The sequence below is a fragment of the Cyclopterus lumpus genome, chromosome 18 (genome assembly GCF_009769545.1).
Source record: "Cyclopterus lumpus isolate fCycLum1 chromosome 18, fCycLum1.pri, whole genome shotgun sequence".
Classification (NCBI taxonomy): Eukaryota; Metazoa; Chordata; class Actinopteri; order Perciformes; family Cyclopteridae; genus Cyclopterus; species Cyclopterus lumpus.
The window spans coordinates 16,575,876-16,594,003 of NC_046983.1; the positions used below are offsets into that span (position 1 = coordinate 16,575,876).

General features: G+C 44.0%; 1 protein-coding gene across 1 annotated transcript in view; it reads left to right on the forward strand.

Annotated features, from left to right (window-relative positions):
• sorcs2 (sortilin-related VPS10 domain containing receptor 2) overlaps positions 1 to 18,128 on the forward strand; it is a 226,304-nt gene that overhangs the window by 145,143 nt on the left and 63,033 nt on the right. The window contains exon 3 of the mRNA XM_034557809.1: positions 1,098 to 1,197. Coding sequence (XP_034413700.1) covers positions 1,098 to 1,197 — 100 coding nt within the window. The remainder of the gene's footprint in view (positions 1 to 1,097; positions 1,198 to 18,128) is intronic.

Consider the following 18,128-nt stretch of genomic DNA (forward strand, 5'->3'; position numbering starts at 1 on the left):
TCTCATGTGTGTCCTGGTGTTCTCATATTTTCTGTGTCCGTCGTCCAGCTGGTAGTGACGTTCACTTTGCCCAATATGGTTGCTTGAAGAGTTATCCATGTGTGTCCTGGTGTTCATGTTTTCTTAATTCTGGTAGAGAGCTATGAGTGCTTTGACAGAGCTTGTGAACGTTTCAATGTGTAGTGGGTAATTTAGACGCTGTAAGGAAGAATTCTACACAAATAAAGTTATAACCGCTAAAGTATACTAAAAGAACATCAATATGATGACAACTTGAAATGAGACAATTTGCTTACTGTAGTACAAGTCCAACATGGCCCAATGTATTTTTAATACCCTGATTATCCAGCCTCCTAGACTTAATCACTTCATTTTCTCCAACTGTATCGGAGAGCTGATTGCTGAATGGCTTGGTGGGGCTATGGGTGTGCGTGTGTTTCTGTCAGTGGTTGATGTCCCACTGCGCAAAGGAGTAAATCCTCTCATCCTTAACCAGGCTGATGTGCTAGCTCACTCTTTCATCAATAACTCTTCTTCCAGGCTTCCTCCTGTTGAACCCTCAACCCTTGGCTAAATGTGGCAGAATCTTTTTTCCTCTGCTATAGATTACTTAAATTATCTCCAGAAAGCTGTCAAAAAAATGAAAAAACGGTAGACTTTTACATTTGCATTATTTAACCTATTTTCACTCTGTTACATTTATTTTCTTAATCTGTTTCCAGGAGTAGAATTTAAGTAATTAATTATCAATAAACGGATACCCTCCTAAGCCTCACCGAGCTGAAACCTGTGCTGCTTTTCAAAACTTGTCACTAACCCTCACTCTGCTTGGTCGGTGTGACTGAGCTGTACTAAAGAAACAATCCAGCAGCTAGCAATCTCAGACACATACAGGAGGTCCTACCTGTGTATAAAGCTGCCAGATTTGGGGATTGGCCAGTACTTCACCACTAGCCCGGGGCTGTTCTTCTATTGTCGTTGCAATGATGGATCATCCAGCTGTTTTAGCTAAAAGAAAAGAAAATGTCCCAACAAATGCTCCTAAAAGTTTCTTGGCTATCTGCTACTTGATCTTGTTTTTGTCTGTCTGCTTTCAGGTCTACTGACTATGGCACCACCTACACCAAACTCAACCTGATGCCAGGAACAACTATCGTGGTGACCAGCTTCTACATTTGCCCAAACAACAAAAAAAAGGTAGGAAGATGGAATAGACAGTAAAAACAGTTATAATTTCCGCTATCCACCACAGAATAAATAAATTATCGAGACATAGTCGACTACGTCTCGATTATTTCCAGCGCTAATAGAGCAGCAGCAGCCAGGGGGCGGAGCGTCTCAACGCTGATTGACAGCGTTGGGCGGATTTTTTATTTATTTTTTTTGAGAACAATTCTCAACGCGCCGCTCGCCGAAATTCGCAATCATTCGCGTCTGTGCATTGACTTTGCATGGAATATACTCGCGTTTGGTGTGAACGTAGCATTAGTATGATTTTAACGGTAAGCATAATATTTATTCAAAAGCAGTTGTGTCCTTTCTCTGGCTGGGACATTATGCATTTCTTTCTTTATAGTCGCACAAACAAACAAAGATTAGCATATGTACTGCTGCAACATGTTGCTGATTTTGAACTGCAACTTTAGCCACATGCAACACTCCTACCGATGGTATAGTTCTTCAAGCCGCAAGCAACTTCTGGACAAAGGTTCATTAAGAAAACAACAGCTCCCACAAAAGGTTGAAGCACGAGCCAAGAGGTACACTAAGAAATTATACTGACATACAGCTGGACTGCCAGCTGCAGTGGCCTGTCTAATTTAGTTTATTGTTCATGGTTCTTCTAAGAGAATATGTAGTCTTGCATTCTGTTCTAGTCACTAATCCAAACGTCTGTGCGGGTCTGCCATCTCATATTCTCAAATGAATGATCAGGTTAATTAGTTGCCTCTACACGCATACAAACACACAAATACGTGAGCACAGTTTGATCAATACTGCTATCTCATCAGCAAACGGGAGGGTATTCAAGCTCTGTGAGGGGATTACACACTTTGTAAAGGGATCACGCAAAAAAAGGGGTTAGGGGCATTGTGTAATCAATAGAACTTGAGGCAATTACAGAGGTGAATCTTCAGACAGAGATGATGTCCCCCCTTGCTTTCTCTTGCTTCATTGAGAGCTCTGTTAAAGATCTGCTCATGTTCTGATGTGTTCATGGACCCAAATGCAGCTATTGGACAGCAGAGTTCTTTCTCAAACCAGGATTTATTCACAGGCAGGGGAAACGGGAAACATCAACGTCCAAGTTCTGGCATGGCCAGACACCCACAGGAGCGTAAAGTCACTTCTCGGTCTCTCTCCTTCGAAACCGCCTGGATCGTAGCCGGAAAGTGGCTCCACGGCTGGCAGGCTGGATCGGCTGTGACACCCGAGGCTCGATACAGGATTTTCTGAAACTACAGAGAGGCACAGCAGTGGGCGGGATTCGTAGGAGGACACAGGGTTATCCTCACAGCTCAAAGACCCTTTGCAGGAGAAGGCTCCCAAGGACCACTTTGAGACTGGAAGCTCAGTGTGCTCTACCTCAGCAATGTTCTTTAACACCTGCATCCAGGGGGCTGACAATTTTTTTCAAACATCTGTTTCCTTGTTAAGTGATTAGTGTTTGCTCTATATGAAGGTTCAAGTGTAGTCTAAAAGTGATTTATAAAAGCTGTCGGATCTTTACCAGCCATCATAGCAATATTGGCAGAGATCTAAATTCTATTCGTAAAAAGTCCACAAGAGAGTACAACAAATCTATATATACTATATTGAATCATCAATGTCCTTAACCAAATCAGTAACTTTTATGATTGAAGACCTTAATGGTGACTGCAAGAGACTGTCCTCCCAAAAATATGGATGGATGGAGGAGCTTCTCACTAATGGGTAAAACTTCTGCAACTTCAAGTGGTAGATGGTATTCAAATTTCACCAAATATAAGGAAAACGAGAAAAAATCCCTTATGCTAAACATGATCAGACAGTTCAAGGATAACTAGAACTAGAGTTAAAAAAATATCCATCCATTAGTTATACTGGAGATGCGCCAATTTCAATTTTCTTGGTCGATTCCAAACTCTGATATTTGCAGATTTTGATTTGTTAACTATAATTGAAAGCAAGCCTCCGGACTAGGATAGGCCGGGCGGTGGAAGTATGTGGTGGCTGGGTGTGGTTAAGCTCAGCTGCAGAGGGGAGTGGGGGAGTACGCTCAGGGAACGGTACCAGGTGGAGGCCTAATTGGCCTCACCTGGGTCTAATGATGATTGCTCCCATTATAAGTGTGCAGGTGGACAAAGGAGTGGGGGTGCTGGGATTCGGCAGAACGCCGGACCTACGCTGCTATCCACAGGAGCAGATCAGCGGAACGCACTACGGAGACCGCATCCGTCTGCAATTAATAAAAACACCTAACTAGTGCCTGTCTCTATTGTCTCTGTGCTAGGGGAATACCACCCGCGGTAACACACGCTTGTTACAGATGGTTAACATGCTATATTTTACATGTGGCTTCCTTTCGATAATATAATATCACAGTCTGACCAAACATCATCCATACCATCAATAAAATGGGAATTAGATTTATCTATCACTCCCAATGCTGACTTCTGGATCCAAATCTGCAATAACATCTACTTCATGACTAAAAATGCAAATTTACAACTAATACAATATAAAATACTTCACACAATTCACTATACTGGGCAAAAAATGTTTAAAATGGGATTCACTTCAGACATCTGTCTACATTGCACCCAAAATAGTCCGGATAGCTACGTTCACGCCACCTGGCACTGCACACCAGTTCAACACTTTTGGAGAAAAATAACTGAGTCACTGTCTGTCTTTCTGGGTTACCTCATCCCTTTATCCCCTTCACTGTGCCTACTGGGAGACATTACATCTATAAATCTAAACAAAACTAACCGGCGATTACTCCTCGTGGCCCTAACTATCGCCAAAAAAACTATCCTCATGAACTGGAAATTTAGGAATAACATACATATCACACACTGGAGAAACCTCATGACAGAATACATCCAAATTGAAAACCTAACCTCCTCCATCATTCATAACACAACAGAACACCACCCCATCTGGTTATCCTTTACTTTGTTTTTACAAACATAACACCACACATAAAAATAAAATAAAAAAAGGAGCAGCGTGGGTTCACTGCAATCACACTCGCGTTCCGGAAACAACTGCCAAGTGTACCGATCGCTGGCGGGGACATGGACTGACACATCCGGCCATGTCTTTTCAGAATTCAAGTGTGGTAGCGGAGTATACGGGAGTTAACGTTGTATTTGTTTGTACGAAAATAAAAATTAAACTTGAAAAAAAAATAAGAAAATACATAAATAAATACAGTAATCTAGGTAAAATGGACATCTTTATAATATCAATTCTCGCACTTAAATTCAATGGGGGTGTTGACCAGTTACTTGGATATCTTAAATTTTCTGTCAACCAAATTCCAAGATATTTGAGTGCCTTCTGAGACCAGTTAATGGGTATCATTTGCTTTTATAAGGGGCAGTGGATTGTAGTTAAATGGTAATATTTGTGTTTCTTGCATATTAGCTTGTATCCTGAATCATGTACCGAATATGTCTAGGAGATCTAATAGGGAGGCAGACGACGTCTGGGTCACGGATGTATAAAAAGTACATTGTCACCATATAATGCTATTTTATGTTCCTTCTTATTTATCAGAATACCTTTTATATCGCAGCGTTCTCTTAATACTTGTGCCAGGGGTTCCTTGTAAAGTGCAAAAAGGGTTGGGGAGAGGGGGGGGGGGCCCCTGACGAGTGGATCTTTCCAATTTTATTCGGTCACTGTCGGGGATGAATATAGGGCTTTACCTACTGTTAATTGACTTTTCAGCAAACCCAAAAATGGGTATTCTCAGCTCACACAGTCAACAGCTTTTTCAGCATCTAGGCAGCATCACAGCCTGTGATTTAGATTTCCCGATATTTTCTATAATATGAAGAAAGCATCTAATATTATCTTGGATTTGCCGTCCCTGGACAAAACCGGTTGGATCGCTGTTGTGCATTACAGTTCAGGGATGTAGGATTCCAATCTCCTTGACATGATGGATGCATAGAGTTTGTAATCCTGATATAAAATCGAGATTGGTCTGTATGAACTGCATAACATTTTATTCTTGCTCTCTTTTGGGATAAAAGACATTCTAGCTTCACTCCAAGAAGGTGGAGTTGACATTTTTTCAAGTGTCCAGTTAAAGGAGTTCATAAGTACTGGAGTCAGCTCCTCCTTAAAGATCTTATACCGTTCAGCTGGTAAACCGTCACTTCCTGGTGTCTTATTGTTTTTTAATTTATTCACTGCATTCTGCAATTCTTCTTTTAGTGATCTGTGAAGTCAAGTTGTCATTCTGGTGTTTTCCAATTGAGGGCAGGTCTATAGATTATTACGTATTTGTCCTGATTCAAGGTGAAGTTTTATATATTGAGTGTGAGATCAGTTTTTTCCGTATTTTCTTACCTAGTAATTTTGTAGCTTTCGGACCTATTTCGTAATATGTTTATTTTAGGAACTTGTATTTTTTTCTCCGTTTCTTCTTTATAAATGTCCAAGATCTGATTTTTTATTATCTTAACTTTGGTCAACATTAGAGTGTCCTGAGTCTCGGCATGTTGTTTTTCCAGTTCTTTTAGGTTCTTTTCCAGGTGTTTGAGTTTCTTTTCGTTTTCTTTTTTGAGAGCTGAGGTGAGCGATATTATTTTACCCCATGATAACTGCTTTTAAGGTGTCCCATAATATATTTGGGTTCACTTCCCCATTGTCATTTAGTTTCATTTGCTGTATTGTTGTTTTATTAAGCACACTTGTATTAAGTCTCCAAATTGTTTTCTTTGGTCTACAATCCAAATTTAGTGTTAAATATATTGTTCCTATATCACAGCTCCGGATCCTATGTCTGTCATTCTGAAACATAAAAATATTCAAGTGGATGTAGGTCCCTCCAAACGTCAAGCCTGTCTTGTCTAAACCTCTTCTCAGCAATTTAGACAGCGGGGACACTTTTCTCTTATTAGATGTATGTATTACTTATTACTGTGTTAAAGTCTCCTGCACATATTAGTGGGCCTTGTGATTGTAAAAGTTCAGAGAATCTCGAGCTACCTGGTGCTTGGAAGAAGAAGCTCCGAAGCCAGAGATATATAATAACCATTATTTAATCATAACAAACAAGAGTCATCTGTATACATACACACAGTCCAGGCCCGGACGCGCTCACATGGCTTCGCTTCCACAGTCTCCTGACGTAGCCAACAGGTTCTGTCTGCCGTCACCACGTAAGAAACCAAATTCACGTCTTACAATTAGTTTTATTCGCAGTCCATTCGCTGAGCTAAGCTCCCATTGGTTAGTGGAGGTATTCATGTAAATACCTTTCAGGGACACAGCATGCTGCTGACCAGCGAATAAGACATGAGGTTCACACCTGAGGGTTAGTTCCATTGGTTAGTGGAGGTATTCATGTAAATACCTTTCAGAGACACAGCATGCTGCTGACCAGCGAATAAGACATAAGGTTCACACCTGAGGGTTAGTTCCATTGGCCACTTCAAAGAATGCCTCAAAGCGATAAATTAGCGGGGTCAAAGCTCACACTTCCGGTCAAGGACAGGAAGTTCCTCTTCAGAATAAAACCCTATTATCCTACCTTCAGAATAAAAGCAACATCTCAGGTTTCAATCGGCATCTCTTTAACTATTGTCTAAACAATAAAACATCCATTCATTCTCATGCATCATACAATTAATCATTACATTTGTCATTAACAAACAGAATAATAAAACAGTGATCCTCTCTTATGCTTCATAATACATTCCTCAGAATATTCCTCAAATTAATTATCATAACTTTCTTTATGTATTAATTAATGTGCACGTGTATATAAAATCCACTATAACTCAACATGATTCAGAAGAAATCAATTTGAGTATTTTTTTCATTATACTTTGATCACTTTGTGATAAATAAACACATAAGTGTGGTCAGTTTGCTTTCAATCTTGCCTTGCACCAGGACATATCTGCCTTCAGTGTCCCTGATCTCCCCAACCAATTCAAAATTGATAGTTGTGTAATGATATTGCGAATCTTTTTCCTGGTTTTCATTGAGCTATAAAATGTGTTCTTGTAGCCAAATTTTTTTCATTTCTCGTGTAAATATCTTGCGTTTCCTGTAAAAAATATAATTTGATGCTTTTCCCTTCTCATTTTTGATAGTATTCTGCTTCTCTTAACCAGGTTATTTAAACCATTCACCTTCCAAAATATTACTTTTAAGTTACTGTATTCCATAATAACAGTTCAATCTGTATGTGTTGGCAACATATACACAAGTGTTGTGACAACTCGGCAGAGAACGCAGCCTCGTCGGTCGGACGTTTTACCGTTTGTCACGTAACGCTGTTTTTTTTTCCGCCAGTAGGTGGTGCTTTGACTGTGAAAATTGGCTTAGCGATATCCGTACACCGTGACTTTTATCAAGCATGTTTGGGGCAGATTTGAGCAAGTCCAGTAGAGCCAGTAGGTGGCGCTATGATAATGTGAACATATACAGTACATGCAGTACATGCATCATGTGTCTCTACGTGAAGTCTAGACCACATCATGTAAATTACATGGGAATCCGATACGTTTTAGGCTGATTTGATTTGGCCAGTAGGTGGCGCTTTGACTGAGTGAAAATAGGCTTGTCGATATCCTCAGGCCGTGACTTGTGTCAAGCATGACAAGTTTGGGGCAGATTCGAGCAAGTCAAGTTGAGCCAGTAGGTGGCGCTGTGATAATGTGAACATATACAGTACATGCAGTACATGCATCATGTGTCTCTAGGGTTAGGGTTAGATGGAAGATGTAGAGACTTTCTGCTGTCCTGATGTCAATGGGGAGCTCGTTCCACCAATGAGGAGCCAGCACAGCAAACAGTCGTGATTATGTTGAGTGTTTAGCTCGAAGTGAAGGAGCTACAAGCCGATTGGCAGAAGCCGAGCAAAGTAAACGGGCTGGGGTGTATGGTTTGACCATTTCCTGGATGTAGACTGGACCCGATCTGTTCGCAGCACGGTACGCAAGTACCAATGTTTTGAAGTGGATGCGGGCGGCCACCGGTAACCAGTGAAGGTCGCGGAGGAGCGGAGTAGTGTGGGTAAATTTCGGGAGGTTGAAGACCAGTCGAGCAGCTGCATCCTGGATGAGCTGTAGAGGTTGAATGGCATTAGCAGGTAGACCTGCCAGGAGGGAATTGCTATAATCTAGCCGTGAGATGACGAGAGCCTGGACCAGAACCTGTGCCGCCTTCTAAGTGAGAAGCGGTCGTATTCTCCTGATGTTGTACAGCATGTACCTACAGGAGCGTGTTATTGCGGTAATGTTGGCAGTCAGGGAGAGTTGACTGTCGAGCGTCACACCGAGGTTCCTGGAAGTCAGAGTCGGAGCCAGCACTGAGTTGTTGAAGTTAATAGTTAGGTCGTGGGTGGGAGAGCCTTTTCCTGGAAGGAGGAGAAGTTCAGTCAGTGTAGACCACGTTATGTAAATGAAATGTTAAAAAAAGTGATGCAAGAAATTAGCCCTGGCTTGGATGTGAACCCAGGTCTCTGGGTCACAGGGGGAACGCTTATCAAGGTGAGCGAGACCCTCGGATGAATTATACTTTTTTTACTAGGCTAAATAGAGTACATTACGGTCTAAGTATGCGGAGCTTAAGGGTCTGAGAGGCTATGTTGTAGAGCAGGTGGAGATTGACATGTGAAAAAATTCAAGTCAATCGAACATTCTTGGTGAGGGGCATCGCCGGTCAAACTTCAAGGAGGCGCTAGAGAGACATTTTTAATCCAAATTCGACGTCTATATCAGATGGCTATTTTCACCAAGCCTGGCAAGCTTGCCAAATTTGGAGAGTTTTGGGGTATGGCAAGTACCCCCAATATGCGCCCAATGTTCCCCTAAGAATAACAATAGGATCCTCTCGGACTGACTACGTCAGTCGCTCGGAGCCTAATTAACAAATATGAAATTGACTTCCAACCTCAGGATCATCTTCACTATCCTTATTCTACTGGTGGAGAATTAATCCTACTTCGACTTGAGGCTCCCTCTCTGCAAATACAAAGTATGTTTTCCCTCTTGTGCCAGACAGTCAATTGAGCTTCTCCCGGTCATTTGTACAGCCCGAGAACAAGCAACAGTTCAAAAAGTAAATATTAAATCAAGGGGTGGGGGTTGGAATTGTCGATATACTGTATGAAGTTCATTATTATCAATGCAGAAGGGGGGAGGAAGGGGTCTACTCATGTGCGTGTGTACGTCTTTGATCATGTAACCGAATGAGAGGTATTCAATATTTTTAACACCTTTTAGCGGTGTTTGAAATGTGTCTGTCCATACCTGATGAATCCCAGTAGTATATTGTTCATACCTTTTGGCATTGGTAATCTTTAGGCCTCTCTCAGACCCGGCCGGTGGGCTCGCTGGATCTGTAGGTCTGTGTTGGTATCGAGGGCCAGCTGTGTCTTCAGAAAGTTCTCCATGAATGTTATCATTGAGCTTCCCTACGTGCCCTCTTTAATCCCATATATGCTAATATTGTTTCTGCCCGATCTTGCTTCCAGCTCCGTCACCTTGGTCTGGAAATGTCCCTGCTGTTTGACGCAGTAAAGCAGCGTGTCCTTCAACTCTGACTTTGTGGTCTCCGTTTCCTTTAACCAGGAGAGTCTTCGATCTACGTTCGCCATCTTGAAACGCTCAGAAGTCTTAACATAACCATCTTTGTGGCTTATTATTACAAAGCGGTAATTTCTCTGACTCTGCAATTCTCTATGAGAGAGAGCCGAATGAATGAAGAGAGAGCATTCATCTTCAGCTCTTTAAGCTCTACATAGAAAGTTACACTCACAAAATACTGTTATGGTGTATTTGCCTATATTTTAATGTGTGAGTCGCCACAGTTCAATAATCCAGGGTGATTGTGAAACCTTATCATTGGTGATGTATATTATGCTGACGCATCATAATCACCCTCAGAAAATCTAAGATTTGTATTGTAGCACACTACATTGACATTAAGATACTGTAAGTCTGAAAGATTGATTTATTGTGTCTTATTGAAACCTGGCTGAGCCATGAAGAATATGTCAGCCTAAATGAATCAACTCCTCCAAGTCATATTAATACTCACATTCCTCGAGGCACCGGCCGAGGAGGTGGAGTAGCAGCCATCTTTGACTCAAGCCTATTAATGAATCCTAAACCTAAACTAAACTACAACTCATTTGAAAGCCTTGTTCTTAGTCTTTCACATCCAATCTGGAAAACATTACAGCCAATCCTATTTGTTATACTGTACCGGCCACTAGGTCCATATTCAGAATTTAAATCTGAATTTTCAGAGTTTCTACCAAGTTTAGTCCTTAAAACTGATAAGGTTATTATTGTAGGAGATTTTAATATTCATGTGGATGTTGATAATGATTGCCTTAGTGCTGCATTTATCTCATTATTGGACTCGATTGGCTTCTGTCAGAGAGTACAGAAACCCACTCACTGCGTTGGCCACACTCTCCACCTTGTTCTTGCATATAGCATTGACATTGAGCATTTGGAGGTCTTCCCACAGAACCCTCTTCTGTCAGACCATTACCTCATAACTTTTGAGTTTATACTCCCGGAGTATACACCGTTAGTCAAAAGTTTCTACACCAGATGTCTAACTGACAGTGCTGTAGCTAAATTTAAAGAAGTGATTCCTTCTGCATTTGATTCAATACCACGTCTCAATGTGACGGAGGACTCCTGTGCTAACTTTAGTCCATCCCAGATTGATCATATTGTCGATAGTGCTACAGGCTCACTGAGAATGACACTAGACTCGATAGCCCCACTGAAGAAAAAGACAGTGAGGCAAAGGAGGTTTGCTCCCTGGTAGAACCCTCAGACCCGCGACCTAAAGCAAACTTCTCGAAAGCATATGGCGTTCCACCAATCTGGAAGAATCACGCTTAGTTTGGCAAGACAGCCTTAAAACATATAAAAAGGCTCTCCGTAATGCCAGAGCAGCCTATTACTCATCAGTAATAGAGAAAAATAAGAACAACCCCAGGGTTCTCTTTAGCACTGTAGCCAGGCTGACAGAGAGTCACAGCTCTGTGGAGCCGTGTATTCCTATAGACCTCAGTAGTAATGACTTCATGAACTTCTTCAATGAAAAGATTTTAACTATTAGAGGCAAGATTGATGATCTCTTAGCCTCATCCAGTGCGGATCTGTCATCAAGTGGCGTTGCCTTGGAAATGTCTGTCTGCCCTGGTGTATATTTGGATGGCTTTTCTCGCGTTTGTTACTTCCAGACTAAATTACTGCAACTCCTTATTATCAGGCTGCTCTAATAAGTCTCTTAAATCCCTCCAGTTGATCCAGAATGCTGCAGCTTGTGTACTCACAACAACTAAGAAAAGAGATCACATTACTCCTGTACTGGCTACTGCACTGGCTCCCTGCAAAATCAAGAATCACATTTAAAATTCTTCTCCTCACCTACAAAGCCTTGATTGGTGATGCACCATCATATCTTAAGGAGCTTGTAGTACCATATTGCCCCACTAGAGAGCTGCGCTCACTAAATGCGGGGCTACTTGTGGTTCCTAGAGACCTAAAAAGTAGGATGGGAGCAAGAGCCTTCAGTTATCAAGGTCCTCTTTTATGGAACCAGCTTCCACTTTCAGTCCGGGAGGCAGACACAGTCACCTCATTCAAGAATAGACTTAAGACTTTCCTGTTTGATAGTGCTTATAGTTAGGGCTGAATCAGGTTTGCCCTGGTCGAGACCCTTGATATGCTGCTATAGGCTTATAGGCTGCTGGGGGATGTTTTAGGATACACTGAGCACCTATCTCCTCTTCTCTCTCACCTTATGGATGAATTTACATCTCTCCATTGCACCTTATTAACTCTGCTTCCTCCCCGGAGTCGTTGTGACTTCACGTCTCATAGGGTCCATTGGACCTGGAGGTGTCTGATGCCTGGTGAACCGGCCTCCCGCGTTGGCCCTGCTGATGCGCCCTGTCCCCCCTCCTCTTTACCTCCTTCTGTTTCATTGATTGGAGTTCCATTCATACATTGTCATATTCATGTAATGTGTTTATGTAACTTTGTAAATGCTGTTCATTCTGTACACATGACATCTATTGCTTCTGTCCATCCGGGGAGAGTGATCCTCCTTTGTTGCTCTCCTGAAGGTTTCTTCCCTTTTTTCCCTGTCAAAGGTTATTTTTGGGGAGTTTTTCCTGATCCGATGTGAGGTCCTGGGACAGGGATGTCGTATGTGTACAGATTGTAAAGCCCTCTGAGGCAAATTTGTAATTTGTGATATTGGGCTATACAAAATAAACTGAAATATAATAATAATAATACATTGGTTTTATAAGGCGCCTTTCAAGGCACTCAAGGTTGCCGTACAACATATTTAAAAATCGGACACAATTTAAAAAGCAGCACAGTTAAAAGCAGAACAGTCTGCAGCAGAGCAACCCAGAGGGGAACACGTCAGGCATAGGCCTGCCTGAAAAGGTGGGTTTTGAGGTGGGTTTTGAATAAAATGATAGAGTCAATGTTTCTGATGTCAGGGGGGAGGGAGTTCCAGAGGCGAGGGGCAGAGCGGCTGAAGGCTCTTGACCCCATGGTGGACAGACGAGCTGGGGGGACAGTCAGGTTGATGGAGGAGGCAGACTTGAGAGACCGGGTGGGGATGTTGATTTGGATGAGGTGAGACAGATATGGAGGGGCGAGGTTGTGGATGGCCTTGAATGCATGGAGGAGGATCTTAAAGTCAATGCGGTGTTTGATGGGGAGCCAGTGGAGTTGTCGTAGAACAGGGGTGATGTGAGAGATGGAAGGGGTCTTGGTGATGATGCGGCCAGCAGCGTTCTGGACCAGTTGGAGTTTATGGAGGAGTTTGTGGGGGAGACCAAAGAGGAGGGAATTACAATAATCCAAGCGGGAGGTGACAAGAGAGTGGACCAGGATTGCGGCGCTGTTGGGTGTGAGTGAAGGGCGGAGGCGGTTGATATTTCGGAGGTGGAAGTAGGCAGACCGGATGGTGGTGTTGATGTGAGTGTGGAATGACAGTGTGCTGTCGAGGACGACACCCAGACTCTTAGCCTGAGGGGAGGGGGAGACCGAGGAGTTGTCTATTGTGAGGGCGAAACTGGGATGCTTGGTGAGAGTGGACTTGGAGCCGATGAGGACAACCTTGGTTTTATTGCTGTTCAATTTGAGGAAGTTTGAGGTGAACCAGTTTTTTATTTCCTGTAAACAGGCACAGAGGGAGGGGGGCGGGGAAGTGGAAGAGGGTTTGGAGGAAACATAGAGCTGGGTGTCGTCCGCGTAACAGTGGAATTGAATATTATGTTTGCGGAAAATGAGTCCAAGTGGGAGGAGGTAGATAATAAACAGGATAGGACCAAGGTCAGATCCCTGGGGAACACCGGAGGAGAGGAGGGAGGGATGTGATGTGAATGATTTTAACTGAATGAACTGAGTACGGCCAGAGAGATATGAGTGAAACCATGAAAGGGGTGTATCTGAAATTCCAATGGAGGCTAGACGGTCGAGGAGGATGGTGTGGGAGATGGTGTCGAAGGCGGCGCTCAGATCGAGGAGGATGAGGATTGATAGTAGTCCAGAGTCAGCTGCCATGAGGAGGTCATTTGAGATCTTGATGAGGGCGGTTTCTGTGCTGTGACGGGGGCGAAAACCGGACTGAAACTGTTCATAGAGATTGTTGTTTGAGAGGTGAGCCTGAATCTGAGATGCCACTGTTTTTTCTAAGATTTTAGAGAGAAATGGTAGGTTGGAAATGGGACGGAGGTTATTGAAAATGTTGGGGTCTAAACCAGGTTTCTTGAGAATTGGAGTAACAGCAGCGGATTTGAGAGGTGATGGGACAGAACCAGAGGTGAGGGAGGAATGGATGATGGCCGTTATCAGGGGTAGCAGAGAGGGGAGGGAGGCTATAACCAGGGAGGATGGGAGGGGGTCGAGTTGGCAGGTGGATGGCTTGGAAGTCTGGATGAGTTTTGATAAAACGATGGCAGAGGGGAGTTGGAAGCAGGAGAGAGGTACAGAGACGGGGGGGGGAACAAAAGTAGAAGGACAGCTGGACGTATGAGGGGTCAGTTGCTGATGGACGGTAGTTATTTTAGTGTTAAAAAATGACATTAGGGAGTTACAGTTTTCCGTGGAGTAGAAGTGAGGGGGAAGGGAATCTGGGGGGCGGAATGAATTGTTGACCACAGAGAAAAGGGTCCTGGTGTTCCCAGCAACAGCAGTGATTTTGTCAGTAAAGAATTGTGATTTGGCTGAGGAGAGGGCATCTTTGGAGAGGAGGATGTGGGCATGGTGCATCTGTTTATGGATCGTGAGTCCGGTTTTGGTGAAAAGCCTCTCCAATTGGCGACCCTTGGCTTTCAACTGGCGGAGCTGAGGGGAGAACCAGGGGGCAGAGTGGGGGAATGAGACAGTCTGGGTTTTGAGAAGAGCAAGTGAGTTCAGCAGAGTACGGAGACTATCATTGTAAAGATTAACCAGATGATCCAGGGTGTGTGGGGGGTGATGATGGGGAAACTGTCAATGCCTGTTGTGAGGTCAGCCAGATTAATGTTTGTGATGTTGCGGAAGGATATGACACGTAACTGTTTGTATTTGGATAATGTTAAACTTAAATTAAATAAAATGAGCATGTGGTCTGAGATAGGGAGATCGACAGCAGAGCAGTTGAGGGGAGTGACACCAGAGCAAATGACCAAGTCCAAAATGTGACCTTTAGAGTGGGTGGGGAAGTGAATATGTTGAAGGAGACCAAAACTGTCCAAGCAAAAAGTGAAGTCCTTAGTGAGGGGATGATTAGTGTTGTCCATGTGAATATTCAGATCGCCCAACAGAATGATGTTGGGAGACAGTGAGCAGATGTGTGAGAAGTGTGGTGAATTCATTGATGAAGTCCTTGTTTGGTTTGGGTGGGCGGTAAATGTTGAGTAAAACGGTTGGAGTAGGACCATTCAGCTGTAGAGCCACAGATTCGAATGTCTGGGATACTGGCAAAGATAATGACGAGACCTTCCAAGTCTCGCGGTGAAGTATCGCGAGACCTCCTCCTCTTCCGGTGAGACGGGGGTGTGCGGTGTAAACAAACCCAGGTGGAACAGACTCGTTCAGATGAGAGAAGTCGTCAGGGGTTTGCCACGTCTCAGTCAGGCAGAGAAAGTCCAACTTGTGGTCGAGGAGGAGGTCTTGTAGTAGCTGTCCCTTGCCTGAGAGGGAACGGATGTTAAATAATCCAAACTTGACGTCGGAGTGTTGGTTGGTGAAGCTAACGTTAGCCGACCTGGCTAGGCTGGCTAACTTGGTGTGGTCCACCTTCCTGTGGGTTGGTTTTTTCTGACGGCGGGTGGAGGACCAGATGGAGTTGATGGCAGTGGAGTCATCGATGCGGTGGTATCGCCCCGCTCCGCGGTGAATGTACCTCCGGCGGTGGCGAGCGATGTCCGGGAAGTTGTATAATACAGGCGGAGGAGCAGAACGGAGGAATCTAAATTGGAGGAGCTCCGCGCTCAGGTAGTGGGTCAGGGGTGATACTGGGAGTGTTAGGAGGGACAGGACAGTCCACAGGAGCACAACGCTCACAGCAAGCTTGTAGCTCCACATGATCCACGGCCACGGGCAGATGTTCGCCGAGCAGCGTAGCTGTCAGCGTTCGGGTAGGCAGGACAACAAACTCGCTTTAAGCACAGTTCCTATTAAACTAAACGGGATGACAGTAAGTAGGTGGTCTGCTGCAAACTGTGCAGAAAATCGTCGAAAAAACTTTATAACAATAAAACAACCAGAGAGCAGCGGCAGCTAGATGCGCCAGCGTTCACTCACACCAGGAGACAATCGAATTGAATTGAATTGAATTGATTAGAGCTCCTACCCTGGAGCATTTTTCCCATTTGTCAGCATTTAAAATTCAGAAATCAGGGTCTTAAAACCACTGTGCATGATAGTTTAAACAACCTGAGATTAATGGATTAAGTTTACAGTTCTTAGCTGTACAATTTTCATTTCCACTTCCACAGAAAGGACTATTCTGGTAAGGCCTTCATTAATGTAGTAAACTACAATTTTAGTGTGAAATCTTACAAAATCAATGCATATATACTACAAAACTCCTTGGACTGCCCTAAAAACATGTTCACTGTAGTTTTAAAAATGTATTTAATCACCTACTGATATGGAAAAGACAAAAGTCAGACTAAAACAATGAGTAAACACAGGCATGACGAAAATTGTTTCAAAAAGAAGAACAAGGGTAATACACCGACTAAACCTGCAGATGTAGTGTAAGCACTTCAGTGATTGGCTTCAAAGAGCAAGGCAAGGGATTCAGATGTTGTCCCTGATGATAGCATATCTTTTTGTAATTTTGTAACTTGTTCTACCAATCCAGAATCGAATCCTCTTTTTTCGAACCCCAAAAAACTCTTCTCTATTTTTTCCAACCTCCGTGACCCCCCCCCATGTCCCCCTCCTCCCCCCACCCTTCTACCAAACCACGTTGTTGCTTTACAAAAAAGATAGATGACATACGCTCTTCATTTACTAATCCATCTTCTATAACGACACCTCCATTAACTTCATCTTCTTCCCCTTTGCTTTCCTCTTTCACCCCCCTGTCTCCCAATCAAGTTCTTACCTTGGTAACCTCCGCCCGCCCAACCACCTGCCCCCTTGACCCCATCTTGTCTCACATTCTCCAGGCTGTTGCTCCCGACCTTCTTCCCTTTTTCACCCATCTTATTAACACCTCCCTCTCAACCGGCTGTTTCCCTAACTCTCTGAAGGAGGCGAGAGTTAACCCTCTCCTGAAGAAACCCACTCTCGACTCGTCTGAAGTCAACAACTACAGACCTGTCTCTCGCCTTCCCTTCCTTTCCAAAAACTAGAGCGAGCTATCTTTAACCAAGTCTCCTCTTTTCTCCACCATAACAACCTTCTTGACCCTCACCAGTCTGGATTCAAGGCAGGCCACTCAACAGAGACTGCCCTCCTTGCTGTCTCTGAGCAGCTTCACACTGCTAGAGCAGCCTCTCTCTCCTCTGTCCTTATCCTTCAAGACCTTTATGTTGCCTTTGACACAGTGAACATCAGATCCTTATTTCCTCCCTCCACGACCTGGGTATCGCATTGCGCTCTCCCTCTACTCATCCTACCTCAAGGACCGCACTTACCGGGTAAACTGGAGGGGATCTGTGTCTGAGCCTTGTCCTCTGACTACTGGGGTCCCTCAGGGCTCAGTCCTGGGTCCTCTCCTCTTCTCTATGTACACCAACTCTTTCGGCTCTGTAATTCGCTCGCATGGCTTCGCCTACCATAGCTACGCTGATGACACCCAATTGATCCTTTCATTTCCCCAATCTGAAACACAGGTAGCAGCACGAATCTCTGCCTGTCTGACTGACATCTCTCAGTGGATGTCCGCACACCACCTGAAAATTAACCCGGACAAGACTGAACTTCTCTTTTTGCCAGGAAAAGGCTCTCCCACCCACAACCTTACTATTACCTTCAACAACTCAGTGTTGGCCCCGACTTCGACTTCCAGGAACCTCAGTGTGACACTTGACAGTCAACTCTCCCTGACTGCCAACATCACCACAACACGCTCCTGTAGGTACATGCTGTAGAACATCAGGAGAATACAACCCCTTCTCACTCAGAAGGCGGCACAGGTTCTGGTCCAGGCTCTGATCATCTCGCGTGTAGACTACTGTAACGTCCTCCTGGCAGGTCTACCTGCTAATGCCATTCGACCTCTACACCTCATCCAGAATGCAGCTGCTCCCGAAATTTACCCACACTACTCTGCTCCTCCACGACCTTCACTGGTTACTGGTGGCCGCCCGCATCCGCTTCAAAACATTGGTACTTGCGTACTGTGCTGCAAACAGATTGCGTCTAGTCTACATCCAGGACATGGTCAAACCGTACACCCCA